Below are 27021 nucleotides of genomic sequence, written 5' to 3' on the forward strand. Positions count from 1 at the left end.
GGGGCATTAGATGACATGGTATGATGACATCATGCATAAGGTGTGGTATAGAGAAGAGTTGACTTGGTGCTACATATGAGAGAGGGGTGGTATGGGAGGGTGACATCACACACATGGTGCATGTGTGGATACCATGTGTTACACACTTGTATAGAATGGAATATACGGCCCCATGCACACATGATATACAGATGATTTTTAGCAACATATCTCATCAATGGAGCGTCGTACGGACGTGCAAGTGGTACATCCGCGACCGTAGCGATGGGGCAGTCGATATGACAGGGGTTTCAATAACTCGGGTCCGGTCAGTCAAGCACGTACTACAAATAAACAATTTGTGGCTGGCCAAAAGCACCGGTCATCGTGCACACATGTGCAAAATGGACGAGGTCTTACAGTATATCGAGCCAAGTCAAGTCGAGGTTCCCTTGACTTGTCCGTGCTCTCCTTGAGTTCTAGCTCGAGCTCGAGCTTGGCCTTGATCTTACCATTGGAGCTTGCCTTGCATGCCAAACCTTTCGGGTTAAACTCAAGGCAAGCTAGTGGATCGAGTCAAGGCGAGCTTACCTTAAGTCGAATCGAACCTGCTCCCAACCTGACCTAACAACCAACTTGCACCCGACTCAACCCAGCAACCTGACCCAACCCACACCCGATTCAACCCAGCCACCCGACCCAACTATCCCAACCCACACCCAACCCAACTCCCAAATCAAATATTCAATTTATATATATATATATATATATATATATATATATATATATATATATATATATATATATATATATATAAGATAAGGCCATAGAGATACCTTGTTGTTGGTGGAGAGAGAGAGAGAGAGAGAGAGAGAGAGAGAGAGAGAGAGACTATGGAGCTCAAGCGTGACGAGTTGGATAAGGAAGGAAAATGGTAAGAAATGAACGGACGGGCAAAGTAAAGTTTAAGTTTTAACATTTTTTTATTTTTAAATATAATATATATATATAATATAATATATATATATATATATATATATATATATATATATATATAATATAATATATATTATAAATATAAATGGTGTGGTGGGCCCTACGTGGGACCCACCTCTACCCTTCATCTGCAGCTGGGTTATATGAAGTTTGGGTCGCGTCAAGTCGTCATTCATGCCGATTGAAGCTGGGCTAGATCGAGTCCAGCTGAGCAAGCTTTTTGAGCTAGCTTGGCTCGTGTACAGCCCTAAATCCGGTGCACATCTGGTCAAATGACACGAATCACAGTTACATGCGTGCTATATTGTCATGCAAAGCGAGATCGCCTTTAGATCTTGCAAATAGCATTGCCCACTTTGCTAATACGCATTTGTCAGGGGGCTTATCAGGCATGCATGGAAATTTCAAAACGTGGTTTTTTTAGGGTAACCAGAAATATTATTACAGCTAAGAAGGGCTGGGCCCAATTACAAACCTCCAATGATAAAAACAAGGCATCACAGTCCAATGCCACCTATTTTCACCAAACGAGGTGTCCCACGCATTTAAGATCCCAAGCAAAGCAATTACTCTAAAAAAATAACAACGAAAAAAAAGGGTACATTGGGTCTATCCCAAATGGTAGGGACATTTGGGTAACAAGATAGAGAAGTGATTCTTTTAAGTAGCTTCTGGGAGTAGTAGTGATAACAGAAGGTGGAGGGCTAAGTTTTATTTATTATTATAATTTTTTTTTATTTTGAGGGTTTCCATGAAGAAATGCATTCCTTCATGTTGGGCTCAAGAGGCGCATATGACCCAGTTTCCTTCCTTCTACAATGGTTCTTTGATACTTCCATGGCCTGAACAAGCCTCTACTTCATATTTTGTATGTGGGACCACTTCGTCCTCATCAACGGAAGCAAAGGCCCTGGCCAGTTTAAGGAGCCACAGCCAGGCTGAGAGGAGGCGTAGGGAGAGGATCAATGCTCACCTGTCCACCCTGAGGAGTCTCATACCAAATGGAAGCAAGGTCTCTCTCTCTCTCTCTCTCTCTCTCTCTCTCTCTCTCTCACCAGTTTGGTATTTAAGTGGTTGAAAAATCTGTGACTTAGCTCTTAGGTCGGATGAGTCGACTTGGTTCACGTGTGGGGAGAGCTCCAAGAAATGAATCCCCATACATTTGCCAACAAACCATGCATGTTCGAGTGGGGCCATCTACTCGGGGTTCAGCCATGCTGGCCTACTCATCAAGCGGGCCGCAAGTATGCATTGATCATTGGTGGTTTATGTTTTTCTAACCCGCAATTTTCTTATAAAAGTCCGATGCACCTGATGAGTGGATTGGACCCATCTGTGTGCCAGGGCACGCTGGCATATGCGTGGCAATTCTCGTCAATTACAGTAACCTTTCTCTTTTGAAAGGCATAAGTGTGTCATTTCCATCGACTGCTCAAAATCAACCAAGCTTAAGTTGTGTATATCTATGAATGATATGGTTTTATCGGCCCATATCATCACCAGATGGCCCAATAAAGGGTTATATGACCATGTCTGGATAGCAATATGCATGGTACACCAAAACCAATTTTCAATCCTGGAATCAACTGTCAAACGAGCCTGTTGGGCCACTTATATCTGGCTTTCCGTGTCCGCCGGCGGCTTTTAGTTCTTCCAAATAGGCCCATGGTTTGGTGCAGCAGAACTTTTATGATACATGTACACACGTGACCTGTATGGATAGTGCCCGGAAAGAAGAGTCATAGATGAAACAAGTCATTACCCTTGTTTTGATGTAGTGCAAATAGGTAAGGCATCCCATCTGGGAGAATTCTTGGTCATCGTCCATCCACAGTGGCCCATCAAGCCTACAGTTGGATCAGACACTCAAAACCCGAGGACATCGACAAATGACATGGGCCTTGGTAATTCCCCATGAATGTTAGCTGAAATGGGACTCTTAGAAAATGCATCCTTGGTTGCGCACTTTTTCCCATTTACCCCATCTGAAAAGAGGGATGTCGTTTACTTCAAAATACCGTTTTGTTTTGCCCAAACTTTCATTAACTAGCTGAAATTTCCTCCTGTTTTCTAGGTGATGATATGACTGAAATACAAGTGTATGTTTTTTTTTTTTTTTTTTTTTTAAGTTATTTTATTTTATTTTTACGAGAAGGTGGTGAAATCAAGAATTGTGAGGCGTATGCAGTGTGCATGACATGGAGCCTATCAAGAGGTGCACCTCCTAATGATGATCAGAAGACGAAAAAAATCTAGCCCATCAAATTATAACTATTGAGTTGCACCATAAAAAATTATGTAAACCACCCAAAGACGTATAAATTCATGTATGGCTCATCCGATAAGGAATGGAGTGGTTTTTACCTGGTGCAATCATCATGGTACTTTGGATCTGTCAGTCAGGTTGGATGACATACGCCCACCAGGTGGTCCCACAATTCTTGACTTTACCGGCTTTCGGAGAAAAACTAATATGCGAAGACATTCTGGTCATTTCACCTTAAGAAAAATAAATAAATAAATAAATTTTATATATATATATATATATATACACTTCCTATGCTTTCAATTAGTCAATTAGTCAAGGTATTGTTAGGTAAAATCGCTATTACTTTTGCATTTGATTAGTAAAAAAAAGAGTCATTTAGCTGCAACCCCGGATCCAGTGGTGTGGGTGGGACCATGACCGTGGGGCCTAACTTGAAGTACGCATTTTATATCTATGCCATCTAACCGTTTTCGAGATCATTTTAGGGTTTAGGGCATGGGCCCAAAAATGAAGCCAATCAAAATCTCAGGTGAACCACACCACAGGAATTAGTGATGATTGGACATTAAAAACTTTTTGTGGGCCACGAAAGTTTTGGATTGAGACGATAGTTGTGTTTTTCATTCATCCACGTCCGTGTGACCTTATTAACAGACTGGATGGCAAATAAACATTACAATGGACCTTAGGAAGTGTTTAATGGCAGTGGGCATTCAACGACCACAGGTGGTGTGGTCTACCTGAGATTTTTACCTGCTTCATTTCAGGAAAGTACGCTAGACTAAGCTGGAAAAACAGACAGACGGCATAGATGTACAAAACATACATCGATGTAGGCACGCGGTCAGGGTCCCACCTACATGGCTGGATTCCGGTTGCAGCTAAGTCAGTGACTAAAAAAACCTTCTCACGCACCTAGTTGCATTTGGCTTCATTGTCATCCACATCACTTATCCGAGCAATCCTTCTGGTCCAGCAAGAGACGTGAGTGCCAAACTAGTATAAATGGAACTAGGTGCATGATAAGGTTTCCAGATAATGATCCCACTAGATCATTCTTTAATCTCTGAGTACATAGATCCATCAATGCATATGTTCATTCGTCGTACATACAGTCTGTATGTCCATTATTTAATAACGTAATTGTATCCCATAGTCGATTTGGTAAAGAGAAGAAAAATAAAAAATAATAAAATAATGATAGCGGAATTTTACCGCTAAATTTCGAAGAAATCTATAATTTACGAAATAATGTCTCAATGACTGAAAATTACTTGTTGCTGCTTGTGAGGGCTGATTTTTTTAATTTTTAATTTTTTTAAAGCCCTTTTCATCATAAAGTAGTGAAAGCCAAAAGTTGTGGGGTCCGCATGGTATGCATCCAACCCGTCCAACGTATGCACTCTGCCATGATGATAATGCAAATACAACATCAGGCCAATCAGATTATTAGATGGGCTACACTTGCATCGGCATATTTGGAATGGTGTATATTATTTTATTTATTTTTAATAAATAGGCTCATCTAATGATTGGTTCTGCTATATTTTTGGCTTTTTGGTGATAATGCTGGTTTGCATATGTTGAATGGGTTGGATCTGGACACAGACAAGATGAGCCCCACGATCTCAATTCTGTAAAGAAAAATAAAGGCAGTATTGTAATTTCTCTTCCGGAAAAGCATTGCCTAGAAAAATCGATTCCTAAGGGCATTATTTAGTAAAATCTGAATTCCAAAGACAAATGCCATAAAAATCAAAACAATAACTACAAGGACTTCTTTCCATCATCGTGTTGTGTGGGCCCGGCCTCCTCAGCTCTGCCAATTTTGGCATTTTGCGGGTTCCCCGTCATATAAATCTATTACAATAGATACCCTTTCATTTTCTTTTACAGCAGTGTTGGGGGGCCTTGTCCAAAACTTTAGGATCTAACCTCCCAAAAATATCAGAATTATGGGATAATAAAGCAATGAAATAAATCAAAGCACAAAACACACGACACAAGAGATTTTTATATGGAAAACCCTTAAAGAGGTAAAAACTACAAGACCTCGTTTAGATCAACAATCTACTATGAAATAGAACGTTATAACCAATCACAAGCATACACCGCTTGGATCAAACCTTCTTCACTCACGCCGGAATAGATAAACAATAAGAGAATACAGAAAAAACGGAGAGATCTCACCGATTACGAGGACGTGGAAGCGCTGAGATATTGAGTACATAATAAATTACCTCTATGAGCATAACCTCCCTTCCACAAGTTTTCTCTCTCTCTTTCTCTCTCTTTCTCTCACAACTTTGATAGCCATAAACCCTTTAGCAAACCCTTGTAAAGCTTTAGGAAACTCTCTTGCATTACTTAGAAAGCCCTAGGTACCTCCTATTTATAGTTTAGGCAACTCCCTTTCGCACCTCTTGTCAAACCACCTCAAATTTCCACAGTCCGTACAAAATCCGAACTCAAATCTGTGTAACTTCGACTGGTCGAGTAAAGTCCCCAACCGGTCGAGCGGCCCACTCGATCGGTCGAGCACCTCCCTCGACTGGTCAAGCACCACGGAAAAAATAAACCCAAAGTCACTGGACTTCTAGTCGAGTCAGGGCTCGACTAGTCAAGTGCCACCTTCGACTGGTCACGACCGGTCGAGCTTAGGAGGAAATCTCATCAAAACTCTCCCTTTCTGACCGATAAGGGATTCACCTTCTTCAAGCTAGTCAAGTTTCTACAAACCTCAAACTTGCTCTTGAACAAAGCCTTGTTCATCATGTCTGACCCATTATCGTCCGTGTGGACCTTTTCAAGCTGTAACATCTTTCATTCCAAAGTATCCCTGATCCAATGATACTGAATATATATGTACTTCGACTTGGAGTGTTGACTTTGATTCTTGCTCAAGTATATAGCACTTTAACTATCGCAATAGACCACGTGCTGCTCCAGCTTCAGGCTAAGTTCCTGTATGAACCTCTTCATTCAAAGCATCTCTTTACATGCCTCTGTGACTGCAATATATTCGGCTTCTGTCGTCGACAATATTACGACCTTTTATAGCTTGCTCTGGTAAGAGACTGCTCCCCCTGCAAACATGAATATGAACCCCGATGTAGACTTCATGGAGTCCATGTCACCTGTCATATCTGCATCTGTGTAGCCCTCTAACACAGGTTTTCCATCACCATAGCATAGGTTCAATCTGGATGAGCCTCTTAGATACCGTAGTATCCATTTCACCGCTGCCCTGTCAGGATTGGAAGATACCAGCTAACAAAACCAACCGCATATGCTATGTCTGGGTGTGTACACACCATAGAATACATCAAATTTCCTACCACTAACGCGTAGGGTATCTTCTACACCTCTGCCTTCGTCTTGGGATACTGTCTATCTCTTAATCTGAAGTGACCATCCAGTGGAGTACTGACCGCTCTTGTGACAGCCAAAGCTTCTTACTGCTTCTGTCACGGGTTATCTCCATTCCTAAGATCTGCTTAGCAGGGCCCAAGTCTTTCATCGCAAAAGACTTGCCCAACGCCTATTTCAGCCTGTCGATCTTTTTAATGTCTTTTTCCATGATGAGCATGTTATCAACGTATAATAATAAAACTAAAAAATCACCATCTGATAACTTGCGCGTGAACACACAGTAGTCCGAATCCGTTCTGTCATATCTGTGCTTCAACATGAATGAGTCGAACTTCTTGCACCATTTCCGTAGAGCTTGTTTCAGCCCATACAAGTTCTTCCTCAGCCTACACACCATATGCTCTTTGCATTTGACTTCGAACCCCTCTGTTGGTGCATGTAGACCTATTCTTCCAGGTCACCATGGAGAAAGACAATTTTAGTATCTAACTGCTCTATCTCCAGATCCATGCTAGCCGCCAACCCAAGCAACACTCGTATGGATGTCATCTTTACCACTGGTGAGAATATCTCCTCGAAGTTTATGCCTTTCCTCTGACCAAACCCATTCACCACAAGTTTGACCTTGAACCTCATCTGTGAATTTTTCTGCTCAATCTTCTTTTTAAACACCCACTTGTTGCTCAGAGCTTTCTTGCCCTTAGGCAGTTTCACCATATCATAGGTGTGGTTTTCATGCAAGGATTACATCTCCTCTTACGTAGCTTTTAACTACTCCCCCTTATGCTTATCGGTTAAGGCCTCAGAATAATCTTCTGACTCTCCCCCATCAGTGAGCATAATGTACTCATGCGGCAAGTACCTCTTGGATGGTTATCTGTCCTGGATGACTTCCTCACCTGTGGCTCAACAGGTGGATTAAGTGGGGGTTGCTTCCCCAGTCCGGCTTCTGTAGGAACTCCCTCGGCCTCTGCACCTTACTGTACTCCCCCATTATTAGGCACCACGGGAGGAATAACCGGATCCATGTCCTCTAGCTCACCTGAACTAGGCTGATTCTTCTCTGGCTTACAAATGTCTTCTATACACTGATCTTCAAAGAAAATCACATCTTTGCTCCTAACGAGCTTCTTCTCGGTCGGATCCCACAATCTGTAACTGAACTTTTTATTACCTTATCCCAAGAACACACACTGTCTGATCTTCATATCGAGCTTGGACCTCTCGTCCTTTGGTACGTGCACGGATGCCCTGCATCCAAATACCCTAAGATGACTGTACGATGGATCATGTCCAGTCCGCACCTCTCAGGTACTTCTCCATTCAACGGGGCTGATGGAGACCTGTTTATCAAATACATTGTCATGTGCATTGCTTCTCCCCAGAACGTCTTAGGCAACTTCACATGGGATAACATGCATATGATTCTCTCTACAATGATGCGATTCATTCACTCAGCCATACCATTATGCTGGGGGGTCTTGGGAACCATCTGTTCATGCCGTATACCCAGGGACTTACAATACTCATGGAAGTGACCGATGTATTCTCCACCATTGTCAGTGCGGATGCACTTCAATGATCTATCTGTCTCTCTCTTGACCATATCATAAAACAATCTAAACACACCAAAGACCTCATCTTTCAATTTCAAGGCATAAACTCAAACCCTCCTAGATGCATCATCTATAAAAGTGACCAAATACAATGCCCCTCCCAAGATTTTTATCCTCATAGGACCACAAACATCAGAATAAATCAAATCTAATGCATGCACTTTATTAACATGAGAAGCAGATTTAACAAATGAAACTCTATGTTGTTTTCCTGATAAACAATTAATATAGGTTTTGAGAGGTATACCTGTCACGTCTGGAAGGAGCCGCTTCCTTACTAGTAGGTGAAGCCCTTTTTCACTCATGTGGCCTAGATGCCTGTGCCACATGTCAATAGTTGAATCTTTTACTGCATTCAACCCACCCTTACACACACTAATACTTGCCTTGTACAGAGTGCAACACTTCTTTCCTCTAGCCGTAATCAACGAACCCTTGATAAGCTTCCAGCGCCCACTAGAAAAATAACTTTCATAGTCATCATCATCCAACCTTCCTGTCGACATCAAGTTGAGGCGAAGGTCAAGAATGTGCCTCACATCCCTGAGAACCAATGTGCAGCCCACATCGGTCTTCACACAAATATCACCAACCCCCACGATCTTCAATACGCTAGAATTTTCCATATTCATGGTCCCAAAGTCACCTGACTTGTAGCTTGTGAAGAAGTCTCTGCATGAAGTCGCATAAAACGAGGCTCCCAAGTCTATCTCCCAATCGGTGTCCTGACTTGTAGCCGTGAGACATACATCTTGATCTGCTAAAAGAATAACTACAACGTCGCCATCTAAACCGACCGTAGTGGAGTCTGATTCATTTTCCTTCTCCTTTCCTTTTCTTTTGTTATCGTTCTTATTCTTACGACATTCATGCTTATAGTGGCCCTTCTTATCACTATTCCAGCATTCAACATCCTTCCTGATACTCGACTTGCTTCTTAATTTATCTCGGACCTTCCTGCCCTTTCTGTTCTTTCCTCTCCTCCGTTCCTGTGTCACAAGGGCCTCTTAGTGACTAGACCCCTAAGACTTCCTCCTTGTCTCCTTGTTGAAGAAATAACTGGTTACCTGTTCCAGGGATACCTTTTCGTCTGGCGCGAAGTTATTTTGAGACACCGCCAATGTCTCTTAACTATCAGGCAATGAGCTAAGCAATAGCAAAGCCTGTAATTCATCATTTAGGATCATCTTCATAACAGAGAGTTAGTTTAATATATTGCTGACTTCATTCATGTGCTTAGCCACGGAACTACCAGCTTTGAATTTAAGATTCACAAGTCGCCTTATTAGAAAAATCTTATTGTCGGCTGTCTTCCTCTCATACAACCCTTGTAATTTCAGCCATAGGCTAGCGGCTGAGGTTTCCGTAGACACATGATGGAATACAGAATCATCCAACCATTGTTTAATAAACCCCACCGCCTTCCGGTCTAATTTCTTTCAATCATCATCTGTCATATCCTTTGACTTTGTTATATGCCTTGAATTGGAGAATACAAGTCCTTGCACTAAAGCAAGTCCTCCATTTTAGCCTTCCAAATGGTCCAGTTAGAACCATTGAGGCTAATCATCCTTGATGAGCCACCTTCCATAATTTAGAATCGATCCCACTCTGTTCAAAAACCAGAATTATGGGATAATAAAGCAATGAAATAAATCAAAGCACAAAACACATGGCACAAGAGATTTTTACATGGAAAACCCTTAAAGAGGTAAAAACCACGGGACGTCGTCCAAATCAGCAATCCACTATGAAGTAGAACGTTACAACCGATCACAAGCACACACTGCTTGGATCAAACCTTCTTCACTCACGCAGGAGTGGATAAACAATAAGAGAATAAAGAAACAACAGAGAGATCTTACCGATTACGAGGACATAGAAGCATTGAGATATCGAGTGCATAATAAATCACCTCTATGAGCATAACCTCCCTTCCACAAGCTTCCTCTCTCTCTTTCTCTCTCTCTCATAACTTTGATAGGCCTAAACCCTTTAGCAAACCCTTGTAAAGCTTTAGGAAACCCTCTTGTGTTACCTAGAAAACCTTAGGTACCTCCTATTTATAGTTTAGGCAACTCCCTTTCGCACTTCTTGCGAAACCGCCTCAAATTTCCACAGCCCGCCTAAAATCCGGACTCAAATATGCGTAACCTCGACAGGTTGAGTAAAGTCCTTGACCGGTCAAGCGGCCCACTCGATCGGTCGAGTACCTCCCTCAATTAGTCGAGCACCACAGGAAAAATAAATCCAAAGTCGCTGGACTTTAAGTCGAGTCAGGGCTCGACTAGTCGAGTGCCACCCTCGACCCGTCGAGTGAGGCTCACGACTGGTCGAGCATGGGAGGAAATCCCATCAGGAAAAACACATGAAATTTATAGGCTCGTACGTACCATTTTAATGTAATCCTTTTTTTCCATTGCTACGAAGAGGTGGCATCCTCTGTGACATTTGCAATAAGAAATTATTCTACATCCCTAGTTGTGGGGCCCACTTGGTTTCTGTGGGAACCTGCCCACTTAAAGTGGTATAGTAAAGAGTAAGACCATCCTAACCATTGTGTTGGCTATGAAGTAAGGCTGCTCACGAGTCAAGCTAGCTCGAAAAATTCGCTCAACTCGACTCGAGTCAGTTTGGATTGACTCGGCTTGAATGGCCGAATCGGGCCGAGTCAAGCTAATTATTTGAAGCTCGAGTTGAGTTCGAGCCGAGTTCGACCAGGGGGCATTTCAACTCGACTCGACTTGAAGCTCGAACTCGAGCTTGACTCGGCTCGATTAATAAATATATTAAATATTAAATATTATATATATATATATAATATAAGTTTTAACTTTTAACTTTTTATAAATAAAAAAAACCCTAGAATTTCTACCCGACCGCACACACCCCCTTTCCCTTTCCCTTTCTTCTCTTTCTCTACCCGCTACCAGTCGCACGCTCACTCGGATCACCACCAACATTTTTCATTTCAACTTCACAATAGTATGATTTCAATCTCTTGAGATCTACTTCTTAGGTAAGAAACCCGAGAAATCTCAGATGGGTTCTTCTCAGATTTGTTAGAGCTTCAAGGAAATCCAATGATCTGATTGGCTAGAGCTCTTTACTTGGATTTCTGATTTATGTTCTGCTCTGTTTCTTTTTTAGTACTTGGATTTCTGCTGGTGGAAGAAGATCAAGAACAAATCGATTCTTATAGGTTTCCTCATCCGATTCGAATCTTTGTTTGGTTTTTTCATCGGGTTTTGCTTTGATTCTCCTAAGATTTTTAAAATTTTCATCAATGGAGGAGGATCAAGAACAGAATCCATTACTCTCTCACCCAACAAGCTCGAGCTCGACTCGACGTAAACTCGAATCGACTCGAACCACTAGCTCGACTCGAACTCTACTCGATAGCTTTGGAAAACAAGATAAGCTTCAATGTTGAGCTTGAGGCCAAGCTTAAGCTCGAACTCGAACTCGAGTACAACATGGAAAAGCCAAGCTGAGAATGGCCCACCTCGACTCAACTCGGCTCGATGTCCACCTCTACTATGAAGTAAGTTTGGAAGTTCTTCTTTGAGTGTGGCCCACCTAATGATTATATAGACCTATGTTCATGGAGACTGTTATAGTGAGTTTAACTTGATGTATTGGTTGGATGGCATATCTATAACATAGCAAACATAATATAAATAGCTAAATAACATTTTCCCATACTTAATAAGAGTTGTACAAAAAGCTTTATCCATGAGTGATTGCAGAGGATTCAGTTGTCAATTTATACGGTTGACACCTAAAATCAAGTATGGATGGTTTTGAAGACTCTAAAAAATCAAATTGAACGGAACTTGAACTGAAAAGAGCTCAAGTTGTAGATGGAACATAGTCGAAGATTGCAGTAAAATAAACATGGTTGCAGGTTTGTATTAATTGTCTTACTATCACAGCACTTTGTATCTGGTTTTTTATTCATTACCTAAGCCATCATTTTAAAGTGGGAGACAGTGATTCATTGAATTGGTCCTAGCTAAAAACTTTTTGGGCATGCTCTATTGGGGGATCACAAAAGCACACATAGATGAATCTAGGATAGCAATTTAATAGCACCAAGCAAACACAAAGAGAACACAATGATTTTACGTGGAAAAACCCTTTCGAAAAAAACCACAGCACAAAGCAACAGATGATCACTCTGAAAGCAGAAATTACAAAGAGAAAGAGCTTATTCGATTCGAACAACCTCGAATCTCACCCTTGCTACACCCTTTGAAACTGTAGGACAATTTAGAAACCCTCCAAATCCCTCCAAATCCCAGTTACACACATATATATAGCCTTGGAAATAATCCCAAACAAAATTGAAAACAAATCCCGCAAATTCACAACTTTGTGAAAAATTTGCACAGAATTTGTTGATACCATCAAATCCCTATCGATGGCATGGAACTAACCGTGTCGATGGCATCAAAATTCTGCCGATAGAATCAAAAAAGTGCCCGGTTAGTCCAGCAACCAATTGAAGAATAATCCAGAAAATATCATTGGGATCAAGAACTGTTCGATGCCATCGAAGGTGACATCGAACAGACTGTCGATGGCATTGGCAGACCTTTTATTTGAATCTATTTAAGACATCAAATACGTCAATCTCCACCATGTCTTTAATCATGAAACGTGTATCTTCTTGTCCTCTTATCCTATTTCTGCCTTACGTAATAGCTCCATCAATGCTTCTCGTGCACACTTCGTCTTCCTTTTACGCCATCGTCAAGCCAAGAGAAGTCGCACAAAACTTGAACTTCTCTACAGGAACCACCTTGGTGAGCATGTCCGCCGGATTCATGCTTATATGAATCTTCTCCAGAGTCATGTCTCATTCTTCAAGCACTTGTTGGATAAAGTGGTGACGAATATTAATGTGTTTAGTACTCGTAAGCGATAAATAAAAATTTTAGCCAAATTGATAATACTCTCGCTATTGCAATTAACCGGCATGGCCTCCTGCTGAAGCCTCAACTAATTTATCATGCATCTTAACCAAACACCTTCTTTAAATGCTTCTGTCACTACTATAAACTCTGCTTTTGTTGAGAAAAGAGCCACCATAGATTGAAGCTTCAACATCCAACTTATTGCTCCACCCACTAGTACAAACGAATATCTTAAAGTCGACATTCTAGAGTCCACACTACCTGTATAGTCTAAATTCACATAACCTACTTTGTCCCTGTCTTCTCAAAAGTTAAGATGTAATCTTTTATACCTTGAATGTATCGACATGTATTTGCTCACAACATTGAATTCCTGTGAAATATTCGGTCTCGTATAGACCAAGTCATCATTAAACTGCTAACCGCATTTAAATAAGGCACATGTCCTGCTTTTCCTCATTAGATTTAGGACATTGCTCTAAGAAAAGCTTGAAGTGAGTTGCGTGAGGAACCCTCATCGGCTTTGCCTTTTCCATCCCATACTTGATCAACATCTTCTCAAGGTATTCTGCCTGAGATAACTAAAGTCTACTCCTCTTCCTATCTCTATGAATATCTATGCCGAGAACCCTCTTTGAAGCCTCCATTTTTTTCATCTCGAATGTCCTTGATAACTGAGTCTTCAGTACATCGATTTCAGACATGTCATGACTAGCGATCAATATACAGTACGGGGATGATGAACTTGCCATCTCTATGTGTTTTGTAATAGACAAAGTGATCGTATTCACTGTGAGTAAATTTCTAACTAACATGACAAAATCAAATTTTTTATACCACTACCTAGGCGAATATTTTAAGCCGTACAACGACCTCGTTAACCTGTAAACTTTGTTCTTTGTCCCTTTAACTTCGTAGCCCTCTGGTTTCTTTATGTAGATCTGTTCTTTCAATTTCTCGTGCAGGAATGCAATCTTCATATCCATTTGCTCCAGTTCAAGATCGTATTAGGCAACCAGCGCCAACATGAATCTGATAGACACCTTCTTAACCACCGACGTGAATATCTCTATGAATTTGATTCATTCTCTTTGTGCATAACCCTTTGCCACTAGCATCTCTTTATATCTATCATGTTTCCTTTTGAATAACCACTTGCATCTGATCTCTTTTTGGCCCACTGGAAGCTCCACTAGCTCCCATGTGTGGTTCTTGTACAATAATTTCATCTCATCATTTATAGCTGCTTTTAACTTTTCTGCATCAGGCTCATCAAGAGCCTCCTTAATAGTAGATGGGTCCCCATCATCTGTAATGAGGACATATTCGATATTAGAATAGTCCCTGTATCTTTTCGATAACCTGCAATCACGCAGTCGGTTTCTTCTCATAGGTAGTTGCTCCACCTACTCCTGTACCTTTATCTACGCATATGTCTCTGCCTGAGTATTATTTGTGTCAATCTGGACGTCTACGATCAAACTTTCTAGTTTCTCTTGCTCCACTTGATCATTCTTGCAGAATATGGAGCTTTCATCGAATCTAACATCACAGCTAGTGATGACCTTACATGTGACCTTGTCAAATAACATATATCATTTCACACTAACACCATAATATCCAACAAAGATGTACTTTTTGGCTCTATGGTCTAGTTTATTTCTCTCAACTTACAATACATGAGAGTAAGCCTCACAACCAAATATGCGTAAACCTGAGTAGTTTATTTTATAACCACTTCATACTTCCTCTGGGATCTTATAATTAATTGCCGTAAAAATGGATCAATTCACCAAATAGCAAGTCATGTTGACAGCCTCAGTCCATAGGTCCTTGCCCAACCCAGCATTACTTAACATGCATCTGGCCCTCTCGAAGTAATTCTAATTCTCGTTCAACCACACCATTTTGTTCAGTCGTGTGGGGCACTATTGATTTTAATAATCTCTTCATCTTTACAATAGTCATTGAATTCAATGGAAGTAAACTCACCTCCACTGTCAGTCCTTAAAACCTTTATTTTTCGCCTTGAGTTTTTCCACTATTGCCTTCCATTATTTGAATGTGGTGAAAACTTTAAATTTACGTTTCTTGAAGTAAATCTAAATTTTTCGGGAGTAGTCATCAATGAATGAGAAAAACCATGACGACCTTCTAACAGAAACCTCTGACGATGACCCTCATATGTTAGAGTGCACATGATCAAACACTCTCTTACATACATGTTTTCTAGATTTAAAATATAATTTATATTGCTTACCATATATACAATGATCGTATATATATAAATCAGAATTCTTAAAAGTTAGAATCAAACATCGATCAAAAAGTACCTTCAAGCCCCGCTCGCTCATGTGGCCCAGACGAGCATGCCAAATACGTGCAAACGTGGAATCCGTAACGATCGTTGTCACTCCACCAACTGAAGTGCTTCCAATAAACCTGTAAAGGTTTCAGTGCCTCTGTGCTCTCATAACCACGAATGTTCATTTTGAAACTTTAAGGACACCATTAAGACCAATGAACTTGCCCCCTATAGCCTCGAGTGCACTGAGAGAAATCAAACTTTTCTTCATATTAAGAACGTGCCTGACATTAGTCAATGTAAGACCCGTATCCTAGCCCATACTATTCCATAAATTTTCGCAGTCCTCTCAGTCAAATTTTGACGACCCGCGACGCGTTGATAGCATTTGCACACGCTCTTGGGTCATATCCTATAAACCCGAGCCGACTTAAGCCGAGACCTATATCATTGTGACCGCACCATCGCTGCGGTTCCGACGACGCGTCTCGTGCGTCAATGCGACGCTCAGATTATGAGATCCAGCCCGTGCACTATCACAACCATTGATTGCTTGATCGCGGGACCCACCTATCCCTGTTGTTGTACTTTCCTAGAAACATAATTACTATGATGTCACCCTAGGGGTGACATCACCCTACCCTACCCCTAGCCCTAACTCCTTACAAGCAACCACCCCTTCCCTTTTCCCCATAAGTCAAACTCATTAATTCCCATCACCTCACCATCCCTCTCTCCCATCACTCCCTTACATCACTTCTCTCTCTCTCTCTCTCTCTCTCTCTCTCTCTCTCTCTCTCTCTCTTCACTCCATTCCAAGCAACCCATGAGAACCAACGTCCACCTCCATTAGAGAAAGCCATGTGTCGCCCACCTTCCTACCTCTCATCTCCACCATCAAAGCCTCATCTCAACCGTTGGATGACATTTCTTTGGAGCTGTAGAACGCGTTGATGGAAGAAGGACGGAGAGATCTTGAGGTGGGTGATCTTGGATCTACATCTTTGTCATTTTATTCTTTTTTAGTTTTATGATTTAAGGGCCCACATGTAGTGGGACCCACCTTGATGTATGCTTTATATTAAAGAGGGGCCCATAGTGGCGGGGCTCCTCCGTCATCACGATCTCTCTAATTCTCTCTTTCCTTCTCCCTCTCTTTCCCTATGAATAATGGCCCACCTCGATGGGTGTATCATCCATCACCGTCCATCCATTGGACAGGACCTACCGGATATGTTGATGCGTAAAACTCAAACATCAGCTTCCTTCAAAACTTGTGGGTCCACACGAGTAGACTCACCTCAGTTGTATGTATTCCATACGCATGGGGCCCACCTTGTATCCTACCGTCCAACCGTTTGAGAATGGTGGACCTCGCCATGATGTATGTGTGCATCCAGCATCCAGACCTGGAAGGACGCTAGATGTTGCTTTTGCCAAGAAAAGTAAGATAATAAAATAAAATATAAATATATATTATAATATATATACTTACATATATGTATATCAAGTGTGGCCACGTGTGTGGAGCCTCACCATGATATATGTGTTTAGCAGTGCCGTCATGTCCTCGTGTGTGGACGCTACCATGATGCATATGTTATATCTATACCATCCGTCCATTTTTTGCAGCCATGGGACCCACTCCACACGTGCTGCACATGTAGAGGTGGGGCCCACATCGATGTATGCATTCTGTATCCACGCTGTCCGTTGGAGGGACGGTGGATCCCAGCAGCAAAGATGTTGTACTACGACAGCAAGTTCTGTGGATGTGGTCCACATGATGTTTATATTTCATCCACGCCCTCCATCTACAAGGCCAACCATCATGCACGTGTGCAAAATCCACGCCGTTCATATGTGAGGGACGCACAGTGATGTAGGTGTTTTATCACCATGGTGTAGGCCACACGTGTGTGGGACCTATATGACGTATATGTCACATCCCGTCCATCCACTTGGCTGTGTGCCAGCAGCTGCAGCTGCTGCTTTGACACAGCAAGCTCCGTGGGTCCCACCAGTAATTGACGTCACCAAGTTCTGTGGTCCCCATGAGATATGTATTATATGTAAACTATCCATCAATGACGGTGGGGCCCACTGACACAGGTGTACTATCCACTGTCCATTCATCTAGACATTGGGCCCACTTTAATGTATGTGTTTCATTCACCGTCCATATGTGGAGGCTGTACAGCTACTGGGCCACCATGATTTATGTATTTTATTAGCTCCATCCATCTGTTGGACTGCTAGGCAGCAGCCCAACAGCAATTTACCTGTTGTGAGGGGCACCGTGATGCATGTGTTTCATGCAGGCCGTTCACCTGCAGCGTACAGGGCCCACCTTGATGTATTCACTTCATCCACACCATCCGCTAGATTGGGATGGTGGGACTCACCTCGGATGTATGTGTCCTATACAAGCTGTCCATTTGTTTTGCCAGCATGGATACCCAACTTGAGTTGTGTTTTGATCCAAGTCGTTCATCTGTTTTGGCAGCAGGTGGGTCCCACCTTGATGTATTTACTCTATGTCCACTCCGTCCATCTATCCAAATCAGTGGGACCCACCATGATTTTTGAATTCATCAATGTCATCCACTTTTTTTGCATCCATGCCGGCCATCTGCGAGATCTGCCGTGATTTATGTATTATACATCTATGCCGTCCATCTAGTTTTTCATATCATTTTAAGGATTGGCTCACCTTGATTGTACATATTCTATAGATACTCCGTTTATCCATTTTGATGGACGTATGGTCCACCTTGAGGCACGTGTTTTAGCCACGCCGTACAGTCCAGCTAGGACGTGGACCCCACCATGATGTATGTGTATTACACACATTGTCCATTTATTTTAGGCCGTAGACCTCATTACCTTGAGAGGCTCACTTGATGTGTATGAGGCCCATTGGTGCGGCCCATTGATGCGGCCCACTTGTTGTATTTGAGGCCCATGGGTCGTGGCCCGATGTGTTGTATATGAGGTCCATGCATGTGGCCCATTGAGATTGTATATAGCCCATTATGTTGTGTATGAGGCCTTGTTCAGCCGATTAAATGTCCACATTATGGAGCAATGATGGTTAAATGTCCACATTGTGGGGCAATGATGGTTTAATGTCCACATTGTGACCTTCCCTTAGGCCTTGTTCGGCCGATTACCGATTCTGATTATTATGACCGATTGCCGATTCCGATTGACGTGACCCATTTGCCGACTTTGATTATCGTCTGATTCTGATAATTATGACGGATTGCCGATTTCGATTGACATGACCGATTTACCGATTCTGATTATCGACCGATTTCAATTAACGTGACCGATTTGTCGACTTTGATTATCGACCAATTTCGATTATTATGACCGATTGTTGATTTCGATTGACGTGACCGATTTACCGATTCTGATTATTGACTGATTCTGATTGAGGTGACCGATTTACCGACTTTGATTATCGTTCGATTCCGATTATCATGACCGATTGCCGATTCCGATTGGCGTGACCGATTTACCAACTTTGATTATCGTCCGATTCTGATAATTATGACCGATTGTCGATTTCGATTGACGTGACCGATTTGCCGATTCTGATTATCGACCGATTTCGATTGACGTGACCAATTTGCCGACTTTGATTATCTACCGATTCCGATTATTATGACCGATTATTGATTTCGATTGACGTAACCGATTTACCGATTCTAATTGTCGATCGATTTCGATTGACGTGACCAATTTACCGACTTTGAATATCGTCCGATTCTGATTATTATGACCGATTGTCGATTTCGATTGATGTGAACGATTTACCAATTCTGATTATCGACCGACTCCGATTGACGTGACCGATTTGCCGACTTTGATTATCGACTGATTCTAATTATTATGAGGCCTTGTTCGGCCGATTAAATGTCCACATTGTGGAGCAATGATGGTTAAATGTCCATGTTGTGGGGCAATGATGGTTTAATGTCACATTGTGACCTTCCCTTAGGCCTTGTTCGGCAGATTACCGATTCCGATTATCATGACCGATTGCCGATTCCGATTATCATAACTGTTTGTAGATTCTGATTATCGACCGATTCTGATTGATGTGACTGATTTGCCGATTCTGATTATCGACCGATTCCAATTATCATGACCGATTTACTGATTCTAATTATCGATCGATTTCGATTATCATGACCAATTGCCGATTCTGATTGACGTGATCGATTTGCCAATTCTGATTATCGATTGATTCCGATTATCATGACCGATTGTCGATTCCAATTATCATGACTGATTTACCGATTTTGATTATCGATCGATTCCGATTATCATGACCAATTACCGATTCTGATTGACGTGATCAATTTGCTGATTTTAATTATCGATCGATTTCGATTGTCGTGGCTGATTCCGGTTGTCAAGGCCGATTGTATAGGCTGATTCCGATTGTCGAGGCTGAGTATCTAGGCCGATTTCGATTGTCGAGGCCGAGTATCGAGGCTGATTGCGATTGTTGAGACCTATATGATGTATTTACGACCTGTGTTTGAGGCCCAATGTGATGTATATGCGGCCCGTATTTGAGGCCATCGTGATGTGTATTGGGCCCTTGTGTGAGGTCATGGGTCCACTATATGTTAGGCTCTATGTGGGCCACCCCTTGGGGGCAATGTTGGTTAAATGCTCACATTATCGAGGCCGATTGTCGATGCCGATTGACAGTACCGGTTATTGATACCGATTATGAGTATGTGACAACATAGTATCATAATACATGCCCATACGCATCATCTACATATTTGTTATGAGATGTGATTGACCATTGCATATGCCATAGGGCAGGTTGTTCATGGGGCTTCCTGATAGGCGGAGTTGCCCCACATGAGAGCACGGCATGTGCAGGATTGATGCATGATTGGACTGTGTGACTCATGTACCTCACATGTGTGACCTGACCACCATACGCCCTAGCGACATCAGAGCCATAGCCTCCACAGGTATTTCATGGATGGCCAGATGGGACACCGAAAATCTGTTCTACATAGGGTCTTATAGATATCCCTGGGTGAAAGTCCCTAAACCCTCTTAGTTCCAGAGGTTGCTCCAACGTCTAGACCGAGTGGATGCATGAGCGCATGAGGGCCGTATACTGTTAGGCTGAGTCTCTCACTGTGTCGTGGTCGGTTGGAATGGGGTACAGCCTTACTTGCCCGAGAGGAGGGGGCAATGCTAGGCTGAGTTTGACCAGCTCGAGGAATGGGTCCGCTATCGACAAGCCGGGCCCGATATTGGCAGGTGGATAGTGAGGTCTCTTCCACTTACCTTGTTGCGCGTGATGGGGCGGCAATCTGGTTTGAAGTGTAATAGTTCCCGGTGATTTTCCAGAGAAGAGCCGTACTGATATGTGGACTTATTGAGTAGGAGTTGCATGTTCATACATTCATTTCATTCACTATCCACTCAGGCTGGTGGTGCCCAACTAATGTTGTGTACCTTCGCATGGCCAGGATTTCGGTTGGGCGCGCAACTAACCTGAGATCAGGAGTCTACCACATTGGGTCTGACTATCTAAATTTAGGTATGAGACTGGTTTAGATAGAAGTCATTTGTGATAGACCCCGTAGCTTGCGATACTACGTACTATCATCCCGACTTCACACTTCAGCTTGGTCATTTCATTCGCATCGCATATTGCATTACATCCTTAACACATAGCATTTGGCTTACTGTCTCTGCATTGCATAGTTGATCTACATTGATTCCTCAGTATATGATATTGGTTATTATATTTTTGCATCGCATAGCCTGGATAAGGCTGATGGTATTTATGGGCCTATCAGTATGTTTTCGCATTATTCTAATATTGTATGATTTATGGGCCTGTCAGTATTTTCGTTTACTTGATTACTCTGATATTGCTTACTTAACACTTACCTTGTGCACACACTTTCACCACCCACTAAGCTTTCTATAAGCTTATGCATGATAAATGCCTGCAGGTGGCGTTAGGTTGCAGTAGCATTGAGCTTGAATCGTGCAGTGGATTTATGGAGATTTGATTTTTGACATATGTAGTTCCCTTTTAGCACTGTATTCAATTATTTATATTAGTGGATATGTGATAACGATGTTACCTTTATGATTTGGGTATACTTGTGGTTATGCTTATTACGAGATAAATGTACACTGAAAAAAAAAATCCTCCTTGTAGGATCCCAGGATCGGAATCTGGCGTATGGGCGCTGGGAGCTAAGAATGGGGTACTACGGAGGCTGTCGACACTGGATTCGGCGATCAGAGTTCTTGTGAGTCCGATCTCCGGGTTTGGGGCATGACAGTCAAAGTATGCTCCATCCCATCAAACATCTAGATGTGCACCGTACCAACATCCATAGCATTACAGGCATTGTCATTGCCCATAAAGACATGTCCACCATCGCACTCTTTATAGCTAGCGAACCAACTTTGATGAAGAGTCATGTGATATGACGCTTTTGTGTCAAGATTTCACTCGTCTATACGATCATAGTAGAAGTGTCCGATCATAAATAAAAACGACACCTCACATGTGTTTGTCTCTTCATCAGATGTGACAATATTAGCCTCCTTAGAAGAAGAATCTGAGTTTTCTCTCTTCAACTTAAGATTTCTACAATCTTTCTTTATATGTTCAGTCATTCCACAGTTCCAGCACTTTAACTTTCCTTTACGCTTGCCCTTGGATTTGGATCTATGTCTTAAAGTTCATATATCTTGCTTAGCATTCCTGCCTCTCATAAGAAGTGCATCAAAAAAGGTCTCTACGCTACTATTTATCTTTCTCATAGTATTCCCCTGAAGGGATGAGATAACGGTATCCACACTCAGAGACTTATTACCGGTATACAATGAGTCCTTGAATGACTCATACAAAACTGAAAGAGAATTCAGCAAAATACATGCGTAATCTTCACCTTTGACCTCTTCCTCCATGTTTAGCAATTTATAAATCAACTTATTAAAACTACTAATGTGGGCCTCCACATCTCCGCCCTCCATCATCCTGAAGTTGAACAACTGCAGCTTCATGTGTAGGCATTCTCAAGGGACTTCTTTGCATAAACGTCCTCCAACTTTGCCCACAAACTCGCTGCGGTTTTCTCTCTCAAAACATTACAAAGAACCTCATCCATGAGACACAATCAGATAGAAGATAAGACATTCTTATTAGGAGTATTTCATTCTTCGTCACTCATAGACGGTCGTCGCTTCTCAAGAGCCCAATCTTCGCCTTGCCTAGTTAATAGGCTAATCATCTTAACCTTCCATAACTCAAAATTATTTTTTCCTGAGTACTTCTCAATATCATACTTAGTGTTTCCCATTGATACTAATCCTTTAGATTCAAACTTGCGCTCTAACGTTAGCTTTGATACCACTTGTTGGGGGACCACGGAAGCACAAAAAGATGAATATAAGATAGCAATCCAATAGCACCAAGCAAAAATAAAGAAAACATAATGATTTTACGTGGAAAAACCCTTTCAGCAAAAAACCATAGCACAAAGCAACAGATGATCACTATGCAATCAGAAATTACAAAGAGAAAGAGCTTACCTGATTCGAACAACCTCGAATCTCACCCTTGCTACCTTTGAAACCCTAGGACAATTTAGAAACCCTTGAAATCCCTCCCAATCCCGTTTACACTCATATATATAGCCTTGGAAAGAATCCTAAACAAAATCAGAAACAAATCCTATAAATTCGTAGCTTTGCGAAAAATCTATACAGAATCTGTCGATGCCATCAAAGCCTTGTCGATGGCATCGAACTAATGTTGTCGATGACATTGAAACCCTGTCTATGGAATCGAAAAAGTGTCCAGTTAGTCCAACAACCAACTGAAGAATAATCTGAAAAATAACAATGGGATTGAGAACTGTTCGATGCCATCGAAGGTGACATGGAACAGACTGTCGATGGCATCGACAAACCTGTATCTGACTCAATTTAAGACATCAAATACTACATGCTCCAACCAAGATGTAAATGAATGTGCCAACAGTCTAGATTATCGACCATGGGCTTTATTTTTCAGAAGTGAAATAGGGCTTACTCAGCTGACTTCACCAAACTTCCTCGACTGGTCCTATGCAACTTGAATGGAGACCTGATGAATCAGTCTGAGTCACTGGGTGCTTAAGATAATGTTTTGGGATAGCGAAACAAGGCTCTTTACCACTAAAACAAATGATAACTATTTTTTAAAAGTTGCAATAGATGGCCTAGGTCCTTGTCCAACATCTGGTAATGGTCCAGATCCCGATCCATGTTCTTTTGAATGGTTAAGATAGTTGCCCACCTAATTTTGAGAAGTCCAGATCGCTAACAATCTCTCTCTCTCTCTCTCTCTCTCTCTCTCTCTCTCTCTCTCATTTATTTATTTATTTTATTACACGCACCGCAATGGGATTTCAACACAATAGGTACTTAACCATGACCTCGTGTTGAAACTCTTGTGAGTCTACCAGTACTGAAGCATGAGAAATTACCCAAATAGCTAACCACCTAAAGTTAAGCAGTCTAGATAGTTGTTTACAGTCTCAGGAAGATTTAGATCATTGCCCACATACTTCTGAATGTCCCTTCTCACCGTCCATGGTTACCACTAGTTGGAATACGATGCCCACAGTGGTATGTGGCATCCAATCCATCTACCACGATGACCTTGTAATGAGAGTAGGATGATACAAAAATTGTAACGCCCCGAAAATCGAGGGTTAAGCAAAGCTCAACTCCTGAGTTCCGATGCATCACTTATGCAACATAGATAATGATGATTAAATGTTGTCCATATTAGTGCACTTAAACATGAGTGGGATTATACTAAATCAGCATATCATACTCAGAGTTAATATAATTAGGCAAGTGGAAGACTAAAATAGATATATAAAGTATATAAGTGTTTCACAACCTCCAGAGTATGAGTATGTTACCGGGCTGAATTTATATATGAATGTTTTTAAAATTTACAAAATATCAAAGTGTAAATGTCCAACTAATCCATAAGTCCCTATAATCTTGTCGAATCAGCACGGGTTCTACATAGACTTGTCTGAGAGCTGAAGGTAGGAAAATCCTTCCTCCTCGCCTATGTAGTCCAACTCCGCTGTATAGACTTCACCATCACCCGCATCTAAATCAGAGTCTGGGTAGTCTTTTAAAACACCATCCCAGGGTGGAAATGAGTGGCCAACTCAGTAGTACTATAAGGCAAAGGTTAATATGTTATCAATTCAATCAAGCAGTAATGATAAGGCAATAAACGAACATTTCCTAACTACTCTGGTTAATGCAAGAATGATATGCAAAATGATGCATGCCCTCGCCTGCACTCCCTCAGCGACTTCATCTCACGGTCACGTATGGTAAATTCCCTAAACGTGCGCTTCCTCACCAAAGTACATGTAATGTGGTGCATGAACGTGTTAGCCAAGTAATTTATTAGGCTTATTCATACAACAGATTCGGGAAGCTAAAGTACCTCCCTTTATATCACATACTCAAACAATGATCCATCTAGGATCGTCAATCCTAGTTAAACACATATGATAGGTAAATTGTAGGGCATAAAACATGGAATAGATTAAGCCAAAACACGAGATATAATTTAGGGATAAGTGAAGAAAGCAAGCGGAAGACTTACGAAATTATATGTGTACAAGTGTAAATCTCTGAAGTACATATATAAACCAGGTCGTATGAAAGTGTTACTTAACAAAATTATGACTATCAAATTACATCATTTAAATCCCAAAATAATTCCAGAGTCCACGCATCAGACCAAGGCTCGTTAGAACCCGTCTGAAAACTGCATATAAGATAAAGCAGCCTCATCATCATCCATCTCCCGCTCTGCCTCAGAAGTGGCATCCATATCTGCAACATCAGAACCTAAGACAGAGTCTGGTGGGTGTTTAACACCGCCCCAGAACATGGGAGTGAGTGATCAACTCAGTGGAACAATAAGGCACTGGTTAACATGTTATCAGTTCAATCAAACAGTAATGATAAAGCAGAACAACTAAATAAATCCTAAGTACTCTTGTTAATGCAGGGATGTATGCAAAACGATGCGTGCCCTCACGCCCTTAACGTCTTCATCTTACATTACGCATGACACCACCTCAAAGTGCGCCACATCTATAAAGCACATGCAAATGTGGTGCATGGATATGATTGCCAAGTTGTTATTAGTCCATTTCATACAGCAGAATTGGGAAGCTAAGATACCTTCCTCATGTCACCATCCAAACAGTGATCCATTCTAGGGTCGTCAATCCTAGTCGTCTCATATGATCATATATTTGAGGTCGTAGCAAAGGGCTCGTCACTAATCAATGCACGCCTTTCATACCTTTATTACCACAGTTCGGCTCGTCACCTTATTGCGGTATCCAAGTATGCTCGAGGTCACTACAAAGGGCTCGTCACCAATCAATGTAGGCCAACAACACGAATATAGTGTCCCATACCACCATAATCAGCTCACGAGTTTAGTTGCTCACTGGTCACTAAAGGGAGGCTCGTCACCCAGCGTAGGCCGACAGCTCGACCACGGTGTCCCATACCACCATGTCCGGCTCATGAGTCTTAGCGGATCAAGGTACCATGGTTAATAGAATTTCACTGGTAAGTTCGGTACCCTAGATTCAAGCAGTAGCGTCCATACATGGTGAACATACATTGGACAATTGGGTTACTTGACGAACTCGACTAGTACCAGCGCACGTTGGGTTAAGCGACATAGAGTGCGCAAACACTCCGCGTGGCCAAACCACTGCCGTCAACTCTAATACGACTCGGGTTCGTCTAATTACATCCGCTGTGGCGAAAGCAATCTCAGCCACAACCTTAAGGCAGATTACCTATTTCCTGGACTAATGCATAGTCCCACACACATTACACTACAATAGATATTCATATGGAATGTAAAACAACAATGGAACAACAACTTAATTCATGGTACATAAGCACTTAAGGAATATCACTTAATATAATTGTAAGCATAAGTAATGCTTGAATTTAAATAACATGGAATGTAACTTGCATAAAGGAAATCATGCGCATCAATAGGAGTTGTTGAGAATCACTTCTCAACGCCCGCAATTAGTGAAATAAGTTACACTTTAGATCATTCATGCGTTTCTACAAACACTTAGAATACATGGTACAACGTACATGACGTATGTTGAAAAACAAGCACTTGGACAATTCCTTTTACCAAGGAGTTGTCATACACACATCTAGCATGCATACATGACAAATAATCATGGCAAACACAAGTGCATAATTTATACGTATACGGTACTTTATACATACACATAGAATACACAAATCTCAATATAACACATGCATATCAGGAACGCAACATAAATACAACATTTGGCATGTGAAATCCCATCCATAACAAGAATAAATCATTAACTGGCATTGAAAGCCTTGACAATCATAACCTATACACTTAAAGTCCGCACCTTAAGCAAGGAAAGAACACCGAACTGATTTAGATGAGTT

The 27021-nt window shown here is 41.6% G+C and overlaps 1 protein-coding gene across 1 annotated transcript in view; it reads left to right on the plus strand.

Annotated features, from left to right (window-relative positions):
• Positions 1-1768: 1768 nt before the first annotated feature.
• Positions 1769-27021, plus strand: part of LOC131254278 (transcription factor bHLH30-like) — a 30837-nt gene continuing 5584 nt past the window's right edge. The window contains exon 1 of the mRNA XM_058255270.1: positions 1769-1987. Coding sequence (XP_058111253.1) covers positions 1769-1987 — 219 coding nt within the window. The remainder of the gene's footprint in view (positions 1988-27021) is intronic.

This window comes from Magnolia sinica, chromosome 8 (genome assembly GCF_029962835.1).
Source record: "Magnolia sinica isolate HGM2019 chromosome 8, MsV1, whole genome shotgun sequence".
In the NCBI taxonomy this organism is placed as follows: domain Eukaryota; kingdom Viridiplantae; phylum Streptophyta; class Magnoliopsida; order Magnoliales; family Magnoliaceae; genus Magnolia; species Magnolia sinica.